At 38.9% G+C, this 17,495-nt stretch overlaps 1 protein-coding gene across 1 annotated transcript in view; it reads right to left on the bottom strand.

The window, feature by feature from the left end:
* PTPN1 (protein tyrosine phosphatase non-receptor type 1) overlaps positions 1 to 13,769 on the bottom strand; it is a 128,610-nt gene extending 114,841 nt beyond the window's left edge. Inside the window, exon 1 of the mRNA XM_039345261.1 lies at positions 13,546 to 13,769. Within this exon, the coding sequence (XP_039201195.1) occupies positions 13,546 to 13,608 (63 nt within the window). The 5' untranslated portion in view covers positions 13,609 to 13,769. The remainder of the gene's footprint in view (positions 1 to 13,545) is intronic.
* Positions 13,770 to 17,495: the final 3,726 nt, after the last annotated feature.

Genomic DNA, 17,495 nt, shown 5'->3' with positions numbered 1-17,495 from the left:
ATTTCAGAAGAAAAGGAAAACCGATTTCTTTATAGCAATGTAATTTTCAATTTGTCTGATCTTTTTTATTTCTGCCATCTACCAACTATTTTGATGTGATAAGTTTCTGGAATTAATTATGCAATACATTGTTTTACAATTCTTTGCACAATCTGTATTAAAATATTTTGCTTCTGTAGGTGTAGGTTATCTGCAAGACGAAACTATTTTTCCAATACTCCTACACCAGTAGTATACCGTAATTGCTGAAAAACAGTGACATAGATACCTTTCATTTTTAGGCAGGAAATACACACAATTTGCAGTATAACTCTCCAAAATAAGCTTAATATTGTTTAAATAAACAAATATAACCCTCCCCCCAATCATACTTGCAAATCCTAGGAGGAAGAAAAAATCCTGGTTCTATCCATGTATGATGTGGTACCACCTATTTGAGTCATTCTAGCTTTTGTTCCCGCAAAAATGTTTAAATATATCCTATACAGCAAATATTTGGACATCAATAGGTTAGTAGAACAATGTAATTATTCAGTTTGAAGTGGGCTTGTTTCACTAATTTGTACTAGTTCATTTGGTTCCCTGAAAACAAAAGAGTAAACTTCCAATCTTGTACAGTAGTCATAGTAGGTAACATACAAGCCCAAATTTTATGTAAATTCAATACAGATTTTTTAAATACCTTCTAAGAATAAAAACTTTATTAGTTTAAACCAGTGTTTCTCAACCTTGACAATTTTAAGGCATGTGGACTTCAACTCCCAGAATTCCACAGCCAGCAATGCTAGCTGTGGAATTCTGGGAATTGAAGTCCACATGCCTTAAAATTGTCAAGGTTGAGAAACACTGGTTTAAAACATCAGTATGTTTTAGAGGCTTCCCCAGTTTTAGATCAGATCTCTTGCAAATAGCTTTTAGCATTTTTAAACATGGATGAGGAAACCTATTTTCATATTTTAAAATGTATTACAACGCACCTGTCATGTATCTCCTTCTGCTAAAACACTTCGCATGTATTTTAATCACAGACACATGTGCTGCACAACTGTTTTAAAACAGAAGGCTAACAAGACAAAATGCAGTTCAGTACAACTGCAGCACTTGACATAATCCTGACTTTGTGCTGGGGGAAATCTAAGCTTAATCCAGTGTCCCAAATTTATGCCCTACTTCTATATTTTTATTCAATTTTTAATAATTAACAAACACTTTGTCTTTCTCTTCTCTCCAACACAGAAAATCCTCCACTTACAACCATTCCTTCAAAGTTACAGTGGCACTGAAAAAGTGACACAACCCGTCCTCACACTTATGACTGTTGTGGCACTCTCACGATCGTGAGATCCAAATTTGGGTTCTTGGTAACTAGCATGTATTTATGATGGCTGCAGCATCCTGGGTCACATGATCACTACTTTGGCATCCAAGTACCAAGAGGAAGGACAGTAGCTAGCAGTTCGAATCTATGCTGGCTTGGCTCTCATCTCCAAGGGAAAAATCCCCTCAGTAACTTAAGACAAGATTTAGCCATCCTCTAACTCAGTGGTTCTCAACCTGTGGGTCGGGACCCTATTTGGGGTCCAACGACCATTTCACGGGGGTGGCCAAACAACGCAGTCCGCCATTTTTCCCCCTTTTCCTTAGCTGTGCTACTCCCTTTTATTCTATTGGCTTTTGAAAGCCAATAGAATAGACTCTCTTGAATAGAGTCTAATTCTATTGGCTTTCAAAAGCCAATAGGAATTGTCCAGGCTGTCTCTGCCCTGCTGAGCCCGCCAAAAGTCCCATTCTGCAAACGGTGCTGCACCAGTTGAGTAGTCCTCGACTTATGACCAGTTGAGTAGTCCCCGACTTACGACCGGTTGGGGGTCGCGGCATTAAAAAGGTTGAGAACCACTGCTCTAACTAGTCCATGTAGCAGTCATAACATCTCTATAAAGTTATAGCTCAGGAAATATTCCTCTAGAAGGACCATAACAGCAATTGCACTTCTCTGTCTAGAGTGGCTTCAGCTGTTCCTAATAAAGACAATAATAGTGAAAAAAATGACCCTCTGAAACATTGGTCCTCTTTGTTCAAAGCCTTCCCTTCATCTATTACAGTTCTCTTATTTCCAACATCTTCCAGTATGTTCCAGTCACTCTTAGCACTTAGACCAGTGGCTCTCAACCTTTTCTATACCCCACCTCCCTGGAATGCTTCTGATATATTCTCGCACCCCTTACAAAAGTTCAAAATAATGGCAATGAATTATGCATATACAGTATAATCTTGAAAACCCAAGTTTTCGCACCCCCTGGAATATCGTCTCACAGCCCTCTCTAAGCAGTTTACAGAGTCAGCATATTGCTCCCAACAATCTGAGTCCTAACTGTACTGACCTTGGAAGGATGGAAGGCTGAGTCAACTTTAAGCCGGTGAGGATCAAGCTCTTGGCAGTCGGCAGAATATTGCATTCTAACCACTGTGCCACCACTTCAGCCTTTACTCTACTTAAATGCTAATCATCTCGCACAATGTCCAAATCTGGACCACTACTTTTTTCTCTCGCTTTTCTACACATTTTCACTTTTTTTTCCAGAAGCACATTGCTTCATTCCTGTCTTCCTTATTAATCTTACTTATTCCTCCCCTCCCCCCTTTTTCCGTCCTTTACTTTTTTCACCCACTTCAATCAATCCCCTCTGAAACCAATGGCAACTAGTATCTACTCTCCATTTACCAAATCATCTCATCTGTAGAGGTGTGGCGGCTATTCCTATTCTGGAACCATTGGGTGAAACTGCAGGAGCTCCCAAGTATGAGTGCTAAAATTATATTTTAAATTCATGTGCAGATACCATAGTTGCTAATCCAATCATATATTTTTGGAAGGCAAGGAAACTGTTCTTTTTAACGTGCATGTATTTCTTCACATTTTCTTCAACTTATGGATTTTATTCAGACTATTTTATTGCTATTTATTTATAGCTATTTATTGCTTGTACGCTGATCTAAATCTTGGGAATAAGTTGTATAAAACTAAAATAAATAATTATTATGTAAGTGAGCTAATTTAGCTTTATATCTGTTTTATTTTCACAAGAAACCCTGACAGAGTTGATCCAAGCTTGCTTATTTATCAGATTTATATAGCTGCCCTTTTCCCAGAACATGACTCTGGGTGATATACAATAAAAACACATAATAAAAAACTAACAGTTAAAAAGCATTCTATAATTAAAACAAGCTTGTAGTGGCTTCTGCTCAAATATTACTATTCTAAATCCAAACTTGATAGGTCTGTGCCTAGAATTATTCAGAAGAATAATTCTTGTTTAGAATGGGTCTGTCAGATTGTTACTGAAGCAGCTGGCAGAAGCTACACAAAAGTGTCTCCCATTGCTGCTAGGGTTTGCTAATAGACACTTCTTCCTGCTTTGCCACATCCTCCCCCCCTCTTGAATTCTGGCTCCAGAACGCAAAAGATTTTGAACAATTCCAGCCCTGGTGATGATGGAAACAGCAAAGCAGGAAAGTCGAGGCAAAATCCCAAACCTCCAAGCTTCCCCATTAATTAAACCTGGAAAGCACCAAGTAACATTTGCTTTTTTTCTGTGGGATAGTCTGCTTTCTATAAAAAGTAATTTGAAATTGACCTAAATTTTCAGGAATTATAGCCTTTGGGGCAAGGATGAAACATGCCAATTGATGGACAATTTAGAGAGCAAAATACTGTTTTAATTTTAGTTTTATTATTTTGTGGTTTAATGTTTTATACTGAATGTTGTTCTACCACCATAAATAAACTTTGATTTGATTAGTTTTAACACTGTTCCCTGAACAGAGTCTTGCCAGTATAATCTTAATTTCTGTACCACACTGGAAATACATTTCAAGTAGTTGCTTCTCCTGAGGGAATAAATTCTGCCAAGTTTTAGATGATTAGGTTCAATGAACTAGCCCTTGTGACAATCTCTATTACTGGAGGGTTTCAAAGAGACCTGACAACCATTTGTTTGAAATAGTATACAATATCCTGCTTGAACAGGGGGTTGGACTAAAAGACCTCAAAAGTCCTTTCAACTCTATTTTTCTATGTTCTATGAGTTTATGAAATACACATTCCTCACAATTGGTATGGCACTGATATAAAGTAAATGGATTTATTTTCTCTTCTTCTGGTGGTTGGGTTGTTTTTTTTAAGGCCTACTGTAAAAATTTGTTTCGAAAAAAACACCACAGCCAGTTTGATCTAGTACTGTAGTTAAGGCATTAGGCTAGAACCTGGATATTGTGAGTTCTAGTCCTGCCTTAGGCATGAAAGCTTGCTAGCTGAATTTGGTTCATAATTTCAGGCTCAATTATGGCCATAAGTCAAGAACCACCTGTACTACATGGACGTTGTGAGCTGCAGCTAAAATTTATGAGCCAGTTATTCCATGCAGAATTCCTTTCTTCCTGTTCATGTGGAAAGGATTTTTTTTTTAAAAAACTATTTTTATATTACAAGATCATTATATCCAACGATTCCATCACCTTCAAATCCTTCAGCTAGTTGTGCTCCAATCCCTATCCAAAGACATCCCTATTCATTTACTAATGGTCATGTAAACTCCATACAAACAACTTGTGTATTCATACAATTTTAAAAATCCAAACCCGAAGTTTATATTTAATGATAAGATAGGGAAACCATACCTGTTTTACTTTAAATAACATCCTCTTCTCCGAGGAGGTTATGGCTATGCCATTTGGGAAGACAATCACTTATTTTCTTAAGAATCTCAATAAGAGTTTTTGTTGTCCCAAAACCTTTTGGCTAAAGAACCTGGTTTTTTTTTATACTTCTCTGCATTTTGTAATATTCAGGAACAAATTTGCATGTGACCTTTCGGTTTGGAGACGATGAGTCACCCCTAGCTTTGAGCAAAACTGATGAATTCATTTTAAAAGTAAGAACCCATTAAAATTAACACAGTGGAAAACAACCTGGCAGATTAGAGGGTGATTTTCAAAATTAATAGGTGCCAAATCTCCTTCTCGTTCATAGGATTTTTCTTAAGGCTTTTGAGATGAAACTTTCCAATCAACACATTCTATAAAATATTGGCCTATAGTTGAAAAATTCATCCATTCCATTACCCATTACTCAAGGTCAGTAGAAAATTGTGACCATGAGAAACAAAATTACAGTAGCATAATTTGTAAGTCTTTAATCTTCTAAAAAATCTGTTTTTAAAAAACCAACTTCTACTATTGCGGGACTTTCTGTACCAATATAAGTCATCTGAACTGTCCAGCCAAACTTTTTTTTGTAGAATATATCACATTATCTTTCTACAGAGTTACATTTTATGCTACACTGTAATGAGGTCTAGTATATTTAAACAGTGACATCAAAAGTTAAAATAGATATGAGCAACATAACGGGCTGCGCGGCAATCCGATGCCCAGGTGAATCGTTCCTTGTGCCCCGTTGCTACTGGGCTTGGATCCAGACTTAGGACAATTAAGTCCAAAATTTCTGTTGCTAAGCGATAGTTGTTAGGTGAATTTTGCCCCATTTTACGACCTTTCTTGCCAGTATTAAGTAAATCTGTTAAATTAGTAAAATGGTTGTTAAGTGAATCTGGCTTCCCCATTGATTTTGCTTGTCAGAATGTCACTAAAGGTGATCCCAAGATCACTGCAACTGTCAGTTGCCAAATGTCTGAATTTTGATCATGTGACCATGGGGATGCTAAGTGTGAAGAACAGTCATAAGTGATTTTTTTTAGTGCCATTGTAATTCTTATGGTCACTAAATGAACTGTTGTAAGTTGAGCACTATCTGTGTCCTGTTTTTCTGAGAATTATACCCATTTATTTTCAGAGAAACAGCAAATTATTAGAACATTTTCTGAGATGTTGGTATAAGCTATGAAACAGATTGTATTCCTTGCCTTTGTCCTGGGCATCCTTCCCAAACTCTTATGCCCTGAAGAATTTGTGGCAAACCATCTGGCACCCAAATGCCAAAGTACTTCCAATAAGAACTCCCTGTCACAGCCACCCGTCGCACTAAGTAATACGAACTCAGAATATTTCATTCTTTTTAGAAAAAAAACCCTCTGCTCTTTCATATATTTTTTGCTATCCATAATGCTTAAATTTTGTTGGATTGTATCATTAAAATTCAAGTATATTTTACTAGAAAAAGGTAAACAAGGTAAAATTAAAACCAAACATTTTTTCATAATCAACTATAGCAATGATGGAGAACCTTTTAGAGACCGAGTGCCCAAACTGCAACCCAAAACCCACTTATGTATTGTCGGGTGGGCATGGCCCATTGGGTGGGCATGGCTGCAGTGGTAACGGCAGACTGGGCGGGACTAAAAAGTTCAATCAATTCCAACTTTGCGAGATCTTTTCTGCGAGAAGTTGAAATTGATTGATTGAGCCTTTTTTTTTTTTTTTGCACACGGCGGTGGAGGCCTAAAGTGAAAAGGTTTTATAAAACCCAACTGAAGGCCTAGACTAGAGTGACGATGCGTGTGCCCACAGAGGTACTCCATGCTCAACAAGAGGAGGTTTGTAACCCTCCCCCCCAAAGCTACAGGTAGTCCTCAGCTTACAACAGTTTATACTATTAACTTAACATCTGCAGGGAGATTCATTTAAAAACTGTGGCAAGGAAAGTCATAAAATGGACCAAAATTCACTTACCAACTGTCTTGCTTAGCAACAGAAATTTTAGGCTCAATTGTGGTCATAAGTCAAGGACTATCCGTACTTATGACCTGGCTCCAGAATTATGATGCCTCTATACATCCCCAGAGTCACATGACTGCATTTCAGTCACTTGGCAACCAGCTCACCTTTATGGCTGTTTGCAAGGTTCTAAAGTCATATGATCATGATTTACCGCAGAAGTCCACAGGTCATAAAGGGGCCATAGCATTTTTTCCTAGCAATGAGCAAAAAGCGCTCACAGGAATCTTGATTCACAAACTGCAGTGTTTACATAACGACCACTGCAAAAAATGTTGTTCAATTGGATTCAGTCACATGGGTGTCTCAACTTACAAATGTCATGACTTATGACAGAGCTTCCAAGTTCCATTATAGTCATAAGTTGAGAACTACTTGAATCTCCAAAGTTCATTCAATTAGAAGGAAAAAAATAGAATATATAACATTGCCTGGAACATAAGCACCATTTCTGAAGAATGATGATGATGATGATGACGATAATAATAGTAATAATAATAGTAATAATAATAATAATGATGATGATGTTGGAAGGGACCTTGGAGGTCATCTAGTCCAACCCCCTGCTCAGGCAGGAAACCCTATACCATTTTAGACATGATTCTGTTGTTCAAATGATAGCCATTAGAGCAGGAAAAACAAACCTTTTAAGCTGGTAGATATATTTAGAATCGTGATAGCAAATAATTGCTTGCTCCCCTCCAAATTCCTGAACAAGACTAACCTATAATTACATTACATTATATATTTGTCTGCTCAAAAACTGGCTGCCATAATAGACATATCCATTCACAAACCAATACCAATGAGGTACGTCCGAAACTAAGTTTCACAAACCACAAATACTCAGTACTCATACTCAGTTAAATCAAAATCAAACTAATCATTTTATGGTCAGCATCATGTACAAACTCGTTCATGGGTTTACATGGCTTCTTTAGTAAAGCTGAGTTTCTTGGCATAAAATCCGTTCATTCTGATTATTTCCTGTGACCTTTTTTGATGCAATTTCATTATAAGTCTGCTCCAAATTTTCCAAAGAAAGCTATGCATAAATATGCTTTGTCAGGTTGTTCCCAAATAGAGAATGATCTTCAGAGAAAGTCTACTAGCCTAATTTTTGCCCTCCAATTTAATCAAGTTTTTTTGAAGAGGCTAAAATTAACTTTCCAAAAGGATTAATAAAATAATAAAAATAAATTTTAATGAAAAAGCTGGCTTTCCTCTGAGAGTTCAAAACCATTTTCTTGGTGACCTCCCCCTACTTTTATTCCCCCAAACAACAATTCCTATGAGAAGATGATCTGAAAGGGTGGCTTGGCCTCAGATCACCCACCAAAATCTGATACAGTCTGCTTTGATCCTCCATCTTCTCACTCTCAGACCAATGTCTAGGCTACTAGAGTACAGATTCTCAACTTTTACTAAGATTAAAAAAAAACTTATGTCATTCAATACAGAAGCCTCTCACGAGTTTTCATAACCCATCTGAATGCATTCAGTGGTTTCGAGAAAGTTGCTTGGTCCACCATTTAAGATCTCTCCTCAGCCTTTTAACCTTTTCAGAGGCAATGGCACAAGGATGGGGAGCAGTTGGAAATTTCCTAGTAAGAAACTAAAGCCTACATTTCTGAACTAAAAATAAGGAAGAGGGTAGCCCATATATTTCTACAAAAATTATAGCTTGTTTTTTGGTGCTGGTTCACAAACCTTCAGTTAGTATTCTGTGACAAGTCAAAAAAACTTTTTTACAATGAAAGATGTTGACTTTCTTCACATATTATAATACATTCATGCTTGTTTGACCATGCTTTGCTGAGTAAGCTATAATTGGCTAGGTTTGTACCTCAGCGATAGTGTGGCTTAGCACAGCAGTATACAACATTCAATTTTTTTTCAGCCATTTCAGACCACCATCAGTGGGGGGGGGAGAGGCAGGGGGATTTCTTTCCTATTAGGGGATGCATTTACATTTTTAATAGCACCATTTAAGCTTTTTAAATTTACTTCCTGCTGAAAATCAGCAGGAAATTGTGCTGCCTGTATAATTTGCTGCCCAATTCAGTGTTATGGGGAGGGGGAAAAAGTTTGAGCTACCAAAAGAGTGTCTTGGAACCTGATTTAATTTTGACAATCAATCTGTTGCCTTCCCTTCACTTTGGGGGGGGGGACAAAAAAATTAACACTCATAAACATATATTGAAAAGACTCACTGGTAAAAATACAGGTTTGAAACATTTGTGAATGCATTATTCACAGTTGCCCACAACTGTTGCTTTATGTCAAAATTACACATAAACATATGACCCATGGTTCCAGTTGCAAACTTTTGCAAAGCTACTTTAGAAGGTGTAAAGTAAGACTGAAAGCTTTATGACAAGCAATTCAGCCTTTATTTTAATTAAATCCAGGCCTTGGAGGTATAAATGATGATAATTCTCTGCATAAGAAGAAAAATGTCATTAGCGAACACATATTCACACAGACTGGAATTACAAATGTGCTCCACAGCTAGAACAAATTTGATTAAAAATTCATACATATAAAGGCAAACAGATCTTGGCTTAATTATGATCAAGACAGGAAAGGCCACCAGGGTACATACATCAGATTCTGTACTGCCAAAATCAAATCTTCCTGTTTGGTCGGAAACTCTAGTGAGGCCCCAAATAGTATACAGCAGGCAGGTTAAATTGTAAAACTTTCTTAGTAATAGATACTATTAATAATAGATACACTTTCCTTAGAAGTAAATTGAATTCCCCCCCCCCTATTTTACTAGGCATTTTATTTTGGCATGCCGCAGATCCCAGTTTGTTGTGGGCATCTATTTTTTTGTGTAATTGCATTATACATTATCTTCAATTAATTTGATATCTTAACTTTTTATTTTATTTTTGCTTTATTGCACATCATTCAGAGGCTAAATTGATCACTACTGTAAAGAAATAAATAACATAAATAAATGTTGTTTCTCACACAAGGTATACTAGAAAAATGGCTTATTACTATTTTGTTATACCAGCAAGAGCTCAGTTACTCAAAACTAGATAAATAATGTGACATCAAGGCCTTTTTGACTCCTATTAGTCACATAGATTTTCTCTACAATGATTTATAACTAGTCTCTTCTAACCTAACTTATATACTCATCACTTCATTTAGTCACTGAAGTTACAATGGTAACTTACAACCAGTCCTCATTTACAACTGTTACAACATTCATAGTCATGTGATCAAAATGGAGTGCTTCCATACAGTCATGTGATCAAAATTGAATATTTGGCAACTGGCATGTTATTTATGACAGTTGCAGTATCCTCCTTCATTTAACTACTAGAATGATTCGCTTAACAACAATGGCAAAAAAGTCATAAAATTGGGCATGACAATTATTTACCATGCTGTTGGCCATCCACTTCTCTTTCTACCTTTCACAGCAACTCAGCATTCTCCAAAGAACTGGGTTTTCACATTGCCAAGAGAGCTCACTGATCAGATAAAATTATTTTGAGGCTGAAGACTTATTTTGTCTTTGTTAAACCAGAAATTACAAGTCTACTCTTCCCTTTTTGCTCCCTAGCAGTAAGTTTCTTAAAATACACTATCCAGATTAGAGAAAGCAATCCAGTTGGTAGTCCTTAACACTCTGACCCCTCATGAATTCATCGACTCCCATTGAAAATCTAAATTGGTAGGTACCTGCCACATCCAAACTAATTTGCCACTTGGAGAAGCAGGAGGCAGAGCCCTGCAGGTATTGCAGAAGTCCAACAAGAAAAACAGCTCACTGCTTTTATGTGGACTTCTTTTAAGGCAAAGCAGCATGAAGATTAAAAAGGATATGCCTTGAGCTAATCTAAACTAGGGAAAAGGAAGCCTTTTTGTTATAAAGCATGCACTGTGATTAGATGTATTACGGTTTTGTAGGGGGGAAAGCAATTTATGTAAATAGATTAATAAAGGAAAGAGTAATCATAATAGGAGAACAGGGACATCTCTAAGCAACATAGCCTTATAATTAAATATCAGGAAATGAAGAAGGCTTACAGCTCAGTAGATGGGAAAGGAGAAACTAAATAGGATTGCTGATGTTTCTATCCAAATACTCCCTGCAAGATACCGTAGTAGTTGATGGAATGAGAGGAAATAAAAGAGACTGTAGTACTTGAAATGCTTGCAGGCCTCAGCGAACCTGGCCCAGGTGAGACTCACAGAGAAAATATTCAATCATATTCCTCAAATATTAGAAAAGATCTAATGTTTATTCCTGACCCAAATTCAAAATGTTCATGCTAGAATATACAAGCTTTTCAAGGATTTGCAAGAATTTCAGCCTTTCAAGGTATCTTTACTGTTAGTAAAGATCTTAGTTAAAAAAAATAAAGAGTACTACAGCTTGCTAGCACATTAAGGAGTGATAGTATGTAAAGCACATAGTGTAAAAATTCCAGGAATAGCGCAGCCACCTTGACCTAATTTCTTATATTTTGCTGATATAGTACACATTTCCAGCCAAATTCAGTACAGCTACAGTAAGAGAACAAAATTAAGAAACAATTGCTAAGCTACCTTAGTCACTGACATTTCAAGACCAGATTAGCAAATATCCTGTTACTTCAACTTTCAATAATGCTTAGCATACTGAAAAGCCTTTCCCCCCACCCCAAAAAAACCCACACACAATTTGAGATCTCTTTTTGTTTAGTGGATATATCTTGCTCCAAAAGCTATCAATCAAACTCTACTAAAATCAGCAGTTTTGCAAATGCCTAGGATGGCATGCTTAATTTATAATTTGATGATGTATGCATTATTATTTCACCAAGCCTTACAGGAGATCTTTTTCAATATTTCCTAACATGATCACAAGGGAAAAAAATTGCTCAAGTAATTTTTCCAGTGTCCAAAATCCCATGGCAAGAGATAAATTCATTCATTTCCTCTACAGGGAGAATATTGGCTCAGACTAATTTCACATATTGATTTAGCCTGGCAGCATATGAACTAAAATACCATCAATAGCCATTAAAACAGATCCTATAAAACTCCATGCTAAAAGAAGGTCCCTTTTATAGAGCTGGGGAGAACATCCCTTCTGTAGAGATTTATTATTGACTCACCAAAATCCCCAAGCAGTCAAATATTGGCCCTTAATATTATTGTTACATACATACAAAGATAACAAAATAGTAACATCTGACAACCCAGGTCCTTGGGAATGACTAGATACCTGGGTAAAAATGCCAAATTCTGTCTGAACATGGGGCTGACTGCAACAAAACATAACAGTAAATGCCATCTAAGCTCAACATAATAAGACCTTTTTAAAAACTTTTAGCCCAAGAAACAATATGTTCATTAGATGTCCATGTCCATTTTAAATTATTTTTTGTTTCTATTTATCGAATTTGTATAGCCACTCATCTCAACAAAAGTGGGTGGTGCCCAATAAGTTGCTAGCTTGACAGCACCGCATTAAACATATTGATCCTTTCTAATCTGGAACATACTATGGGGGCACAAGTGTTCCACACTCTTAGTCCAAAGATCTACTCAATGTGCCTTTCTTCTATCCCACACAACTTGTTAAATGCAGTCCAAAACCAAGCAGAATTATATCTTATCCAAGCTTCAATCACATCATTGCTATGTGTGGAACAAAACTCAATGTTTCATAATTAAAGTCAAATCGCAAATACTATCAGAAATAAAGAAAAACTACTTTCACATTTTCATGAAAGCCTGTCAGAAAACATTTGCACCTTGGAAAAAACCCCACACATTTAGACATCATTTCCATACTGCCCAGGCAACACGTGTATGGGGGAGGAGGGGAATGGTGAGAGTCAATAAGAGATCACAACTTGTAAGCAGCTACCTTCCTTGGCAGGCAACAAATCAGAGACTATAAGTCCTAACTCTGGGGAACTGAACACTACAAGGGGATCAGGTTTTTGCTTCACCATCAAAAAAAAAAAAAAAAAAAAAAAAAATCTGGGGGGGGGGGAGTTGGGAAAATAATTAGCCTTACTGGTTTTCAGGACATGGACCTTTCATATAACTGCTCCAGGGCACTGTGCAAAAGACTCTTCATTAGAGATGCCCTAATGGAGGAGTTGCCCCAGGCAGATGGCAAGTAAGCCTATCTTCGAGAGTCAGCTGATTCCCCTCCCTTCAGAAACCTCATGGGGGGGTGCACTCAGGAAAATCTGGGGAGAGGGACAGGATCAACGAGTAGAACAAAGATCAAAGAGACCCTCTTTAATTTCCATCAGGGATGGCCTACAGATCCGTCCCTTCCTTTCTTCTAGCAAAGCTTCCTCTGCATTAAGAAATTAACAGGGTTTTCTTTACTTCCTTTGAACGTGATTAAATATTCGTCTCCCTCTTGTGTTGGGGAAGGAGGGGTAAAGTACACACACACACACACACACACACACACACACACACACACAACTCCAGGGCGCGCACAATGCAAGTCACCCTCTCCCCGGCAAGCTTTATATGCCGGGAACGGGTTCGTTTCAAAGGGAGGAGGGGGGTTTGAAAGAAATGGACACTCGTCCGGCATTGGATGCCGGAGGGAGCCGTGCCAAGGCGCGCGCGGAAAAGAGAGCCCGGATCGGAGTTGCAGCGATTACGAGAGCGAACCGAGGGAGGTAAAGGCGAGAGCTTTGTCCGAGGAGGGAGTGCGAGTCTCTGGGGAGAAGGCGGGGAGGGAAAAGCGGCTGCTGGACCAGCGGACAAAGAAACAGCCGGTTCGCTCCCGGCCGGGCAAGTCCCGATGCATTTCTCCACCTCGCTTACCTGGTAGATGGCGGCCCAGCTGTCCGCCTGATCGAGCCGCTGAAACTCCTTCTCGATCTCCATCTTGCAGGGGGCCCAAGTCTGGCTGGCCCCCGCCTACCGCCGCTGCCGCTGCTGTTGGGACGCCAGGGCGAATTCCAGCCGCTGCCCGGAGCGCCGCTGCCGCCGCCTCCGCGGCTCTTGCTGCCTGGCCACTTCAGATAGCGCCTCCCCTTCCTTCTCACTCCCTTCCAGCCCACACGGAAACTACGCAAGCAACCTCTAGCCTTCCGGCACGGTCCTCACGGACCAGAGGAAGACTAGGGGAAGCTCTCGACCGGCAGGCAGTTTGCTCCGGAGAGGGGGAGCAGGGCACGGGAGCGGGACTTCGTAAGGATGAGGATGATCCGCTGTAATGCTTAGCTCCGGGCTCAGCGAGGGCAGAGTGCCAATCAGAGTGCCTCTGGGTATGTTGTGGTACCCCGGGAGCACTCTTACACACACATATACACCTTCAACACATGTGCTTCTCTTTTAGGATCTGAGGCGGAATTACGTAGGACTGCTACTCCGATCAACCCCAGTCTAGGCTTTACTAGAGCTGGGCTGCAGATATCGCGGCGGCCCCGAGATGGCCCCAAAGGGTGTCAGGATTTCTTTGCTGCCATCTAATTTGAGGTTTCAGATCACAGCCAACTGAGGCTGCCTGCCGCTGAAAACAAAAGGTTCTAGCTCTTATGGCTGTGACAGATGATGATTGATCGCCTTAACATAGTATTTCTCAATCTTAGAGACTCTTATAAGATGGATAAACTTCCGAGAAATTCTGCTAGTTGAAGTCTACCCATTTTAAACGTCGCTAAGGTTGAGAACACTATGCTAAGGCAATCAATCATCTGCCACAGCCATAAGATCTAGAACCTTTTGTTTTCAGCTGCAAGCAGCCTCAGTTGGCTGTGATCTGAAACCTCAAATTAGATGGCAGCAAAGAAATCCTGAAACCCTTTGGGTTAGAAGGGATAGGGATAAGAAACCAAATCAACAACTATATTAATAGCACTAACCATGAGTAATAGTATTACTATTTCTTACTTAATTTCTGCACTCTGCACAATATTGGTTTCACAAAAAGGAAAATAGTGTGATGATCTGTCTATCTGAGCCAAAATATACACATACTCTTCCTATACAACTCTCCATAGCTTCAAATTGTTGTTAGCAAGGGATAAAAAAATCTTTGTACTGGCAATTTTTTCCTTCAAAAGGTGATTCTGCTTTAAAGGAGACCATGTTCCAGCCCCTCCTCAAGAAATACCGGATCCAAGATTAAGACAACTTTCATCCAGTCTCCAACACTCCCCTTTAAGGGGAGGTTGTTGAAAAAGTAATCAGGCAGCTGCTTCAAAGGGCCCTGGAAGAAATAGGATATCCAATATATAGATTTCTTTCTGTAAACTAATATTTTAATTAATAGAGTATCAAATATAAAAGGGAAGTCTCTAAGTTGAGTTGAGTATAATTCATAATGATTTCATGGACATGCCCATGCAATTGTCTGTGCAATGGTGCAGAAGAAACTGGCTATTGCTTTATTTTAGGGTGTTTTTCAACTTCCAAATCTAGTTTATAAACCCTGGGACTGCCAGTAATCTATCATCCAAGGGTTATCCAGGCTTGACACTGCTTATCTTCTCAGCCCAGACAAATTCAACCAGGTGCTGCCATCTGCTGAAGCAAGATTGGAAAGCATCTGAAGCAAGAGAAGAAAGCATCTTAATAGTCAAAATACCAAAGTCAAGTTTATTATAATGTTATTCACATAAATATAGTATATTCAGCTATTCAAAACACTTTATATGTTACTTTTAACTGTAACTGCATAAAACAATCTTAACCTGCTTCAGATATACCAGCATGGAATTTCACAAATTATAATCTAACACATTTGGAAGAGAGTTGGTGAAGTCTACTGAAGCATAACTTGCTACATAATATGTAAAACACAAATTATGGAAGCACATTTCTGAACCTTGCCAAGCACAAAAGAAAATCCCACCAGCCCATGGGCTTAATCAGAACAAACCACCTGGCTTAACAATACATCAGAGGAGGCCTGCTGTTTTCCCTCTAAAGCCCCATCCTGTAATTATTATCCAATGGAGGATTTCAGGGGTACATCCAGGCTGTCTATGCACATGTGCATCAAAATCTGCAAAATGGTGGGCATAACATCATGATGAAATATAAAGCATGCATGAAAGGAGTGAGGCTTCATTGCACCCACCATCTTGCATATTGTGCTTGAATACAATTCATTCAAGATCCCTTCTTCTCACACACACACACACACACACACACACACACACACACACACACGTTTTCCTCACTGAAGCATGGGAGTTTGAGGGTTCTGCACAGTAACTGCATAGAATATACTTGTCAATCATGTCTGATTGTCAGAGACCGCCTGGATAAGTCTCTGCCGAGGTTTTTCAGAAGTGGTTTGCCATTGTCTCCTTCCGAGGACTGTGACAAAGTGACTGGCCAAAGGTCAGTCAAGTTAACTTTGTGCCTAAGGTGGGATTAGAACTCAGCTTTTATAGCTGCACACAAAATATATAGTACATTTGGAAATAGTTTTTTTTTTAAAAACCATTTTAATTTAATTTTTTGTATTTCCAAACCCATGAAATGAAGTTCTGTGAAGTTATTATTAGCAGGATCCTCTTTAACAAAGCAACCACATTTCATTGGGGTTGTACCTTCTAGATTTGAAGAAGCTGACCCACTTTCAAATCATGATTGCAGCAAATCCTGGCAATATTAAGTCTATAATTGAGATCCACAATGTTCTTGTATTCTGACATTATAGTTTTGTAATTAGACTGAAATAACAAGCAATTCTCCCAGTACCTGAATCTATCAGAATAACAGTGTTAGTTTCAAAAAGGAGAAACTTAAACTTTAAGAAGAGACTGGACAGCCATTTGTCCAAAATAGTATAGGGTTTCCTGCCTGAGCAGGGGGTTGGACTAGATGATCTTCAAGGTCCCTTCCAACTTTATTATTATAATTATTAATTATTAAAGAGAAAGGAGAGTTCAGAAGCTTCCACAATTTAATTAAGTATTTTAATGCATTTAGCAAACTCATGAGGGTAATAATGAAGGGCTTTAAGTCAGGAGTCTAGTGCAGGGGTAGGCAACCCAAAACACTCAAAGAGCTACTTGGACCTTTTTCCCACCGAAAACAAAACATCGGGAGCCGCAAAACTCTTCTGATATCTAAAATGAAGATAACGCTGCATATATATCCTTTTTTACCTTTATTATAGGTGTGTGTGTGTGTGTGTGTGTGTGTGTATGTTTTCTGAGGTTTTCGCGGGTGTTTGTATGTAGGTCTTTGGTTATTCGGGTTTTCTCCTGCGTAAAATTGGAAGTGTCTTGCCGACGTTTTGACGAAATCTCATTCGTCATCTTCAGGTTGGTGTTTTCGGCTTCGTGCTTCTAGGAGCATGAAGCCGAAAACACCAGCCTGAAGATGACGAATGAGACTTCCGTCGAAATGTCGCCAAGACACTTCCAATTTTACGTGGGAAAAAACCCGAATAACCAAAGACCTACATATATACATATACATATACACACGTACTCACACAGGTAAAAAAGGATATATGCAGTGTTATCTTCATTTTAGATGTCAAAAGGGTCTCTCTCTCTCTCTATCTGCCCTTGGTCTGCCAGTTCTCTTCCCCCACTCTTTTTCTTTCTCTCTTTCCTCTCTCTCTCCCCCCCCCCCTTCTCCCTCTCTCCTATCTGCTGCTCACCTGGCAAGCTGGCTTCGAGTGTTCTCCAACAAGCTCAGGGGTAGGCAACCTCGGCTCTTTTATGACTCATGGACTTCAACTCCCAGAATTCCTGAGTCAGCATAGCTGAGCTAGCTAGCTCTCTCCTGCCCTTCCTGCTTCCTGC

The sequence above is a fragment of the Crotalus tigris genome, unplaced genomic scaffold (genome assembly GCF_016545835.1).
Source record: "Crotalus tigris isolate CLP2741 ecotype Arizona unplaced genomic scaffold, ASM1654583v1 scf7180000017947.1575755, whole genome shotgun sequence".
In the NCBI taxonomy this organism is placed as follows: domain Eukaryota; kingdom Metazoa; phylum Chordata; class Lepidosauria; order Squamata; family Viperidae; genus Crotalus; species Crotalus tigris.
Note: the sequence above shows the minus strand (reverse complement) of the source record. Positions and strands in the feature narration are given on the sequence as shown.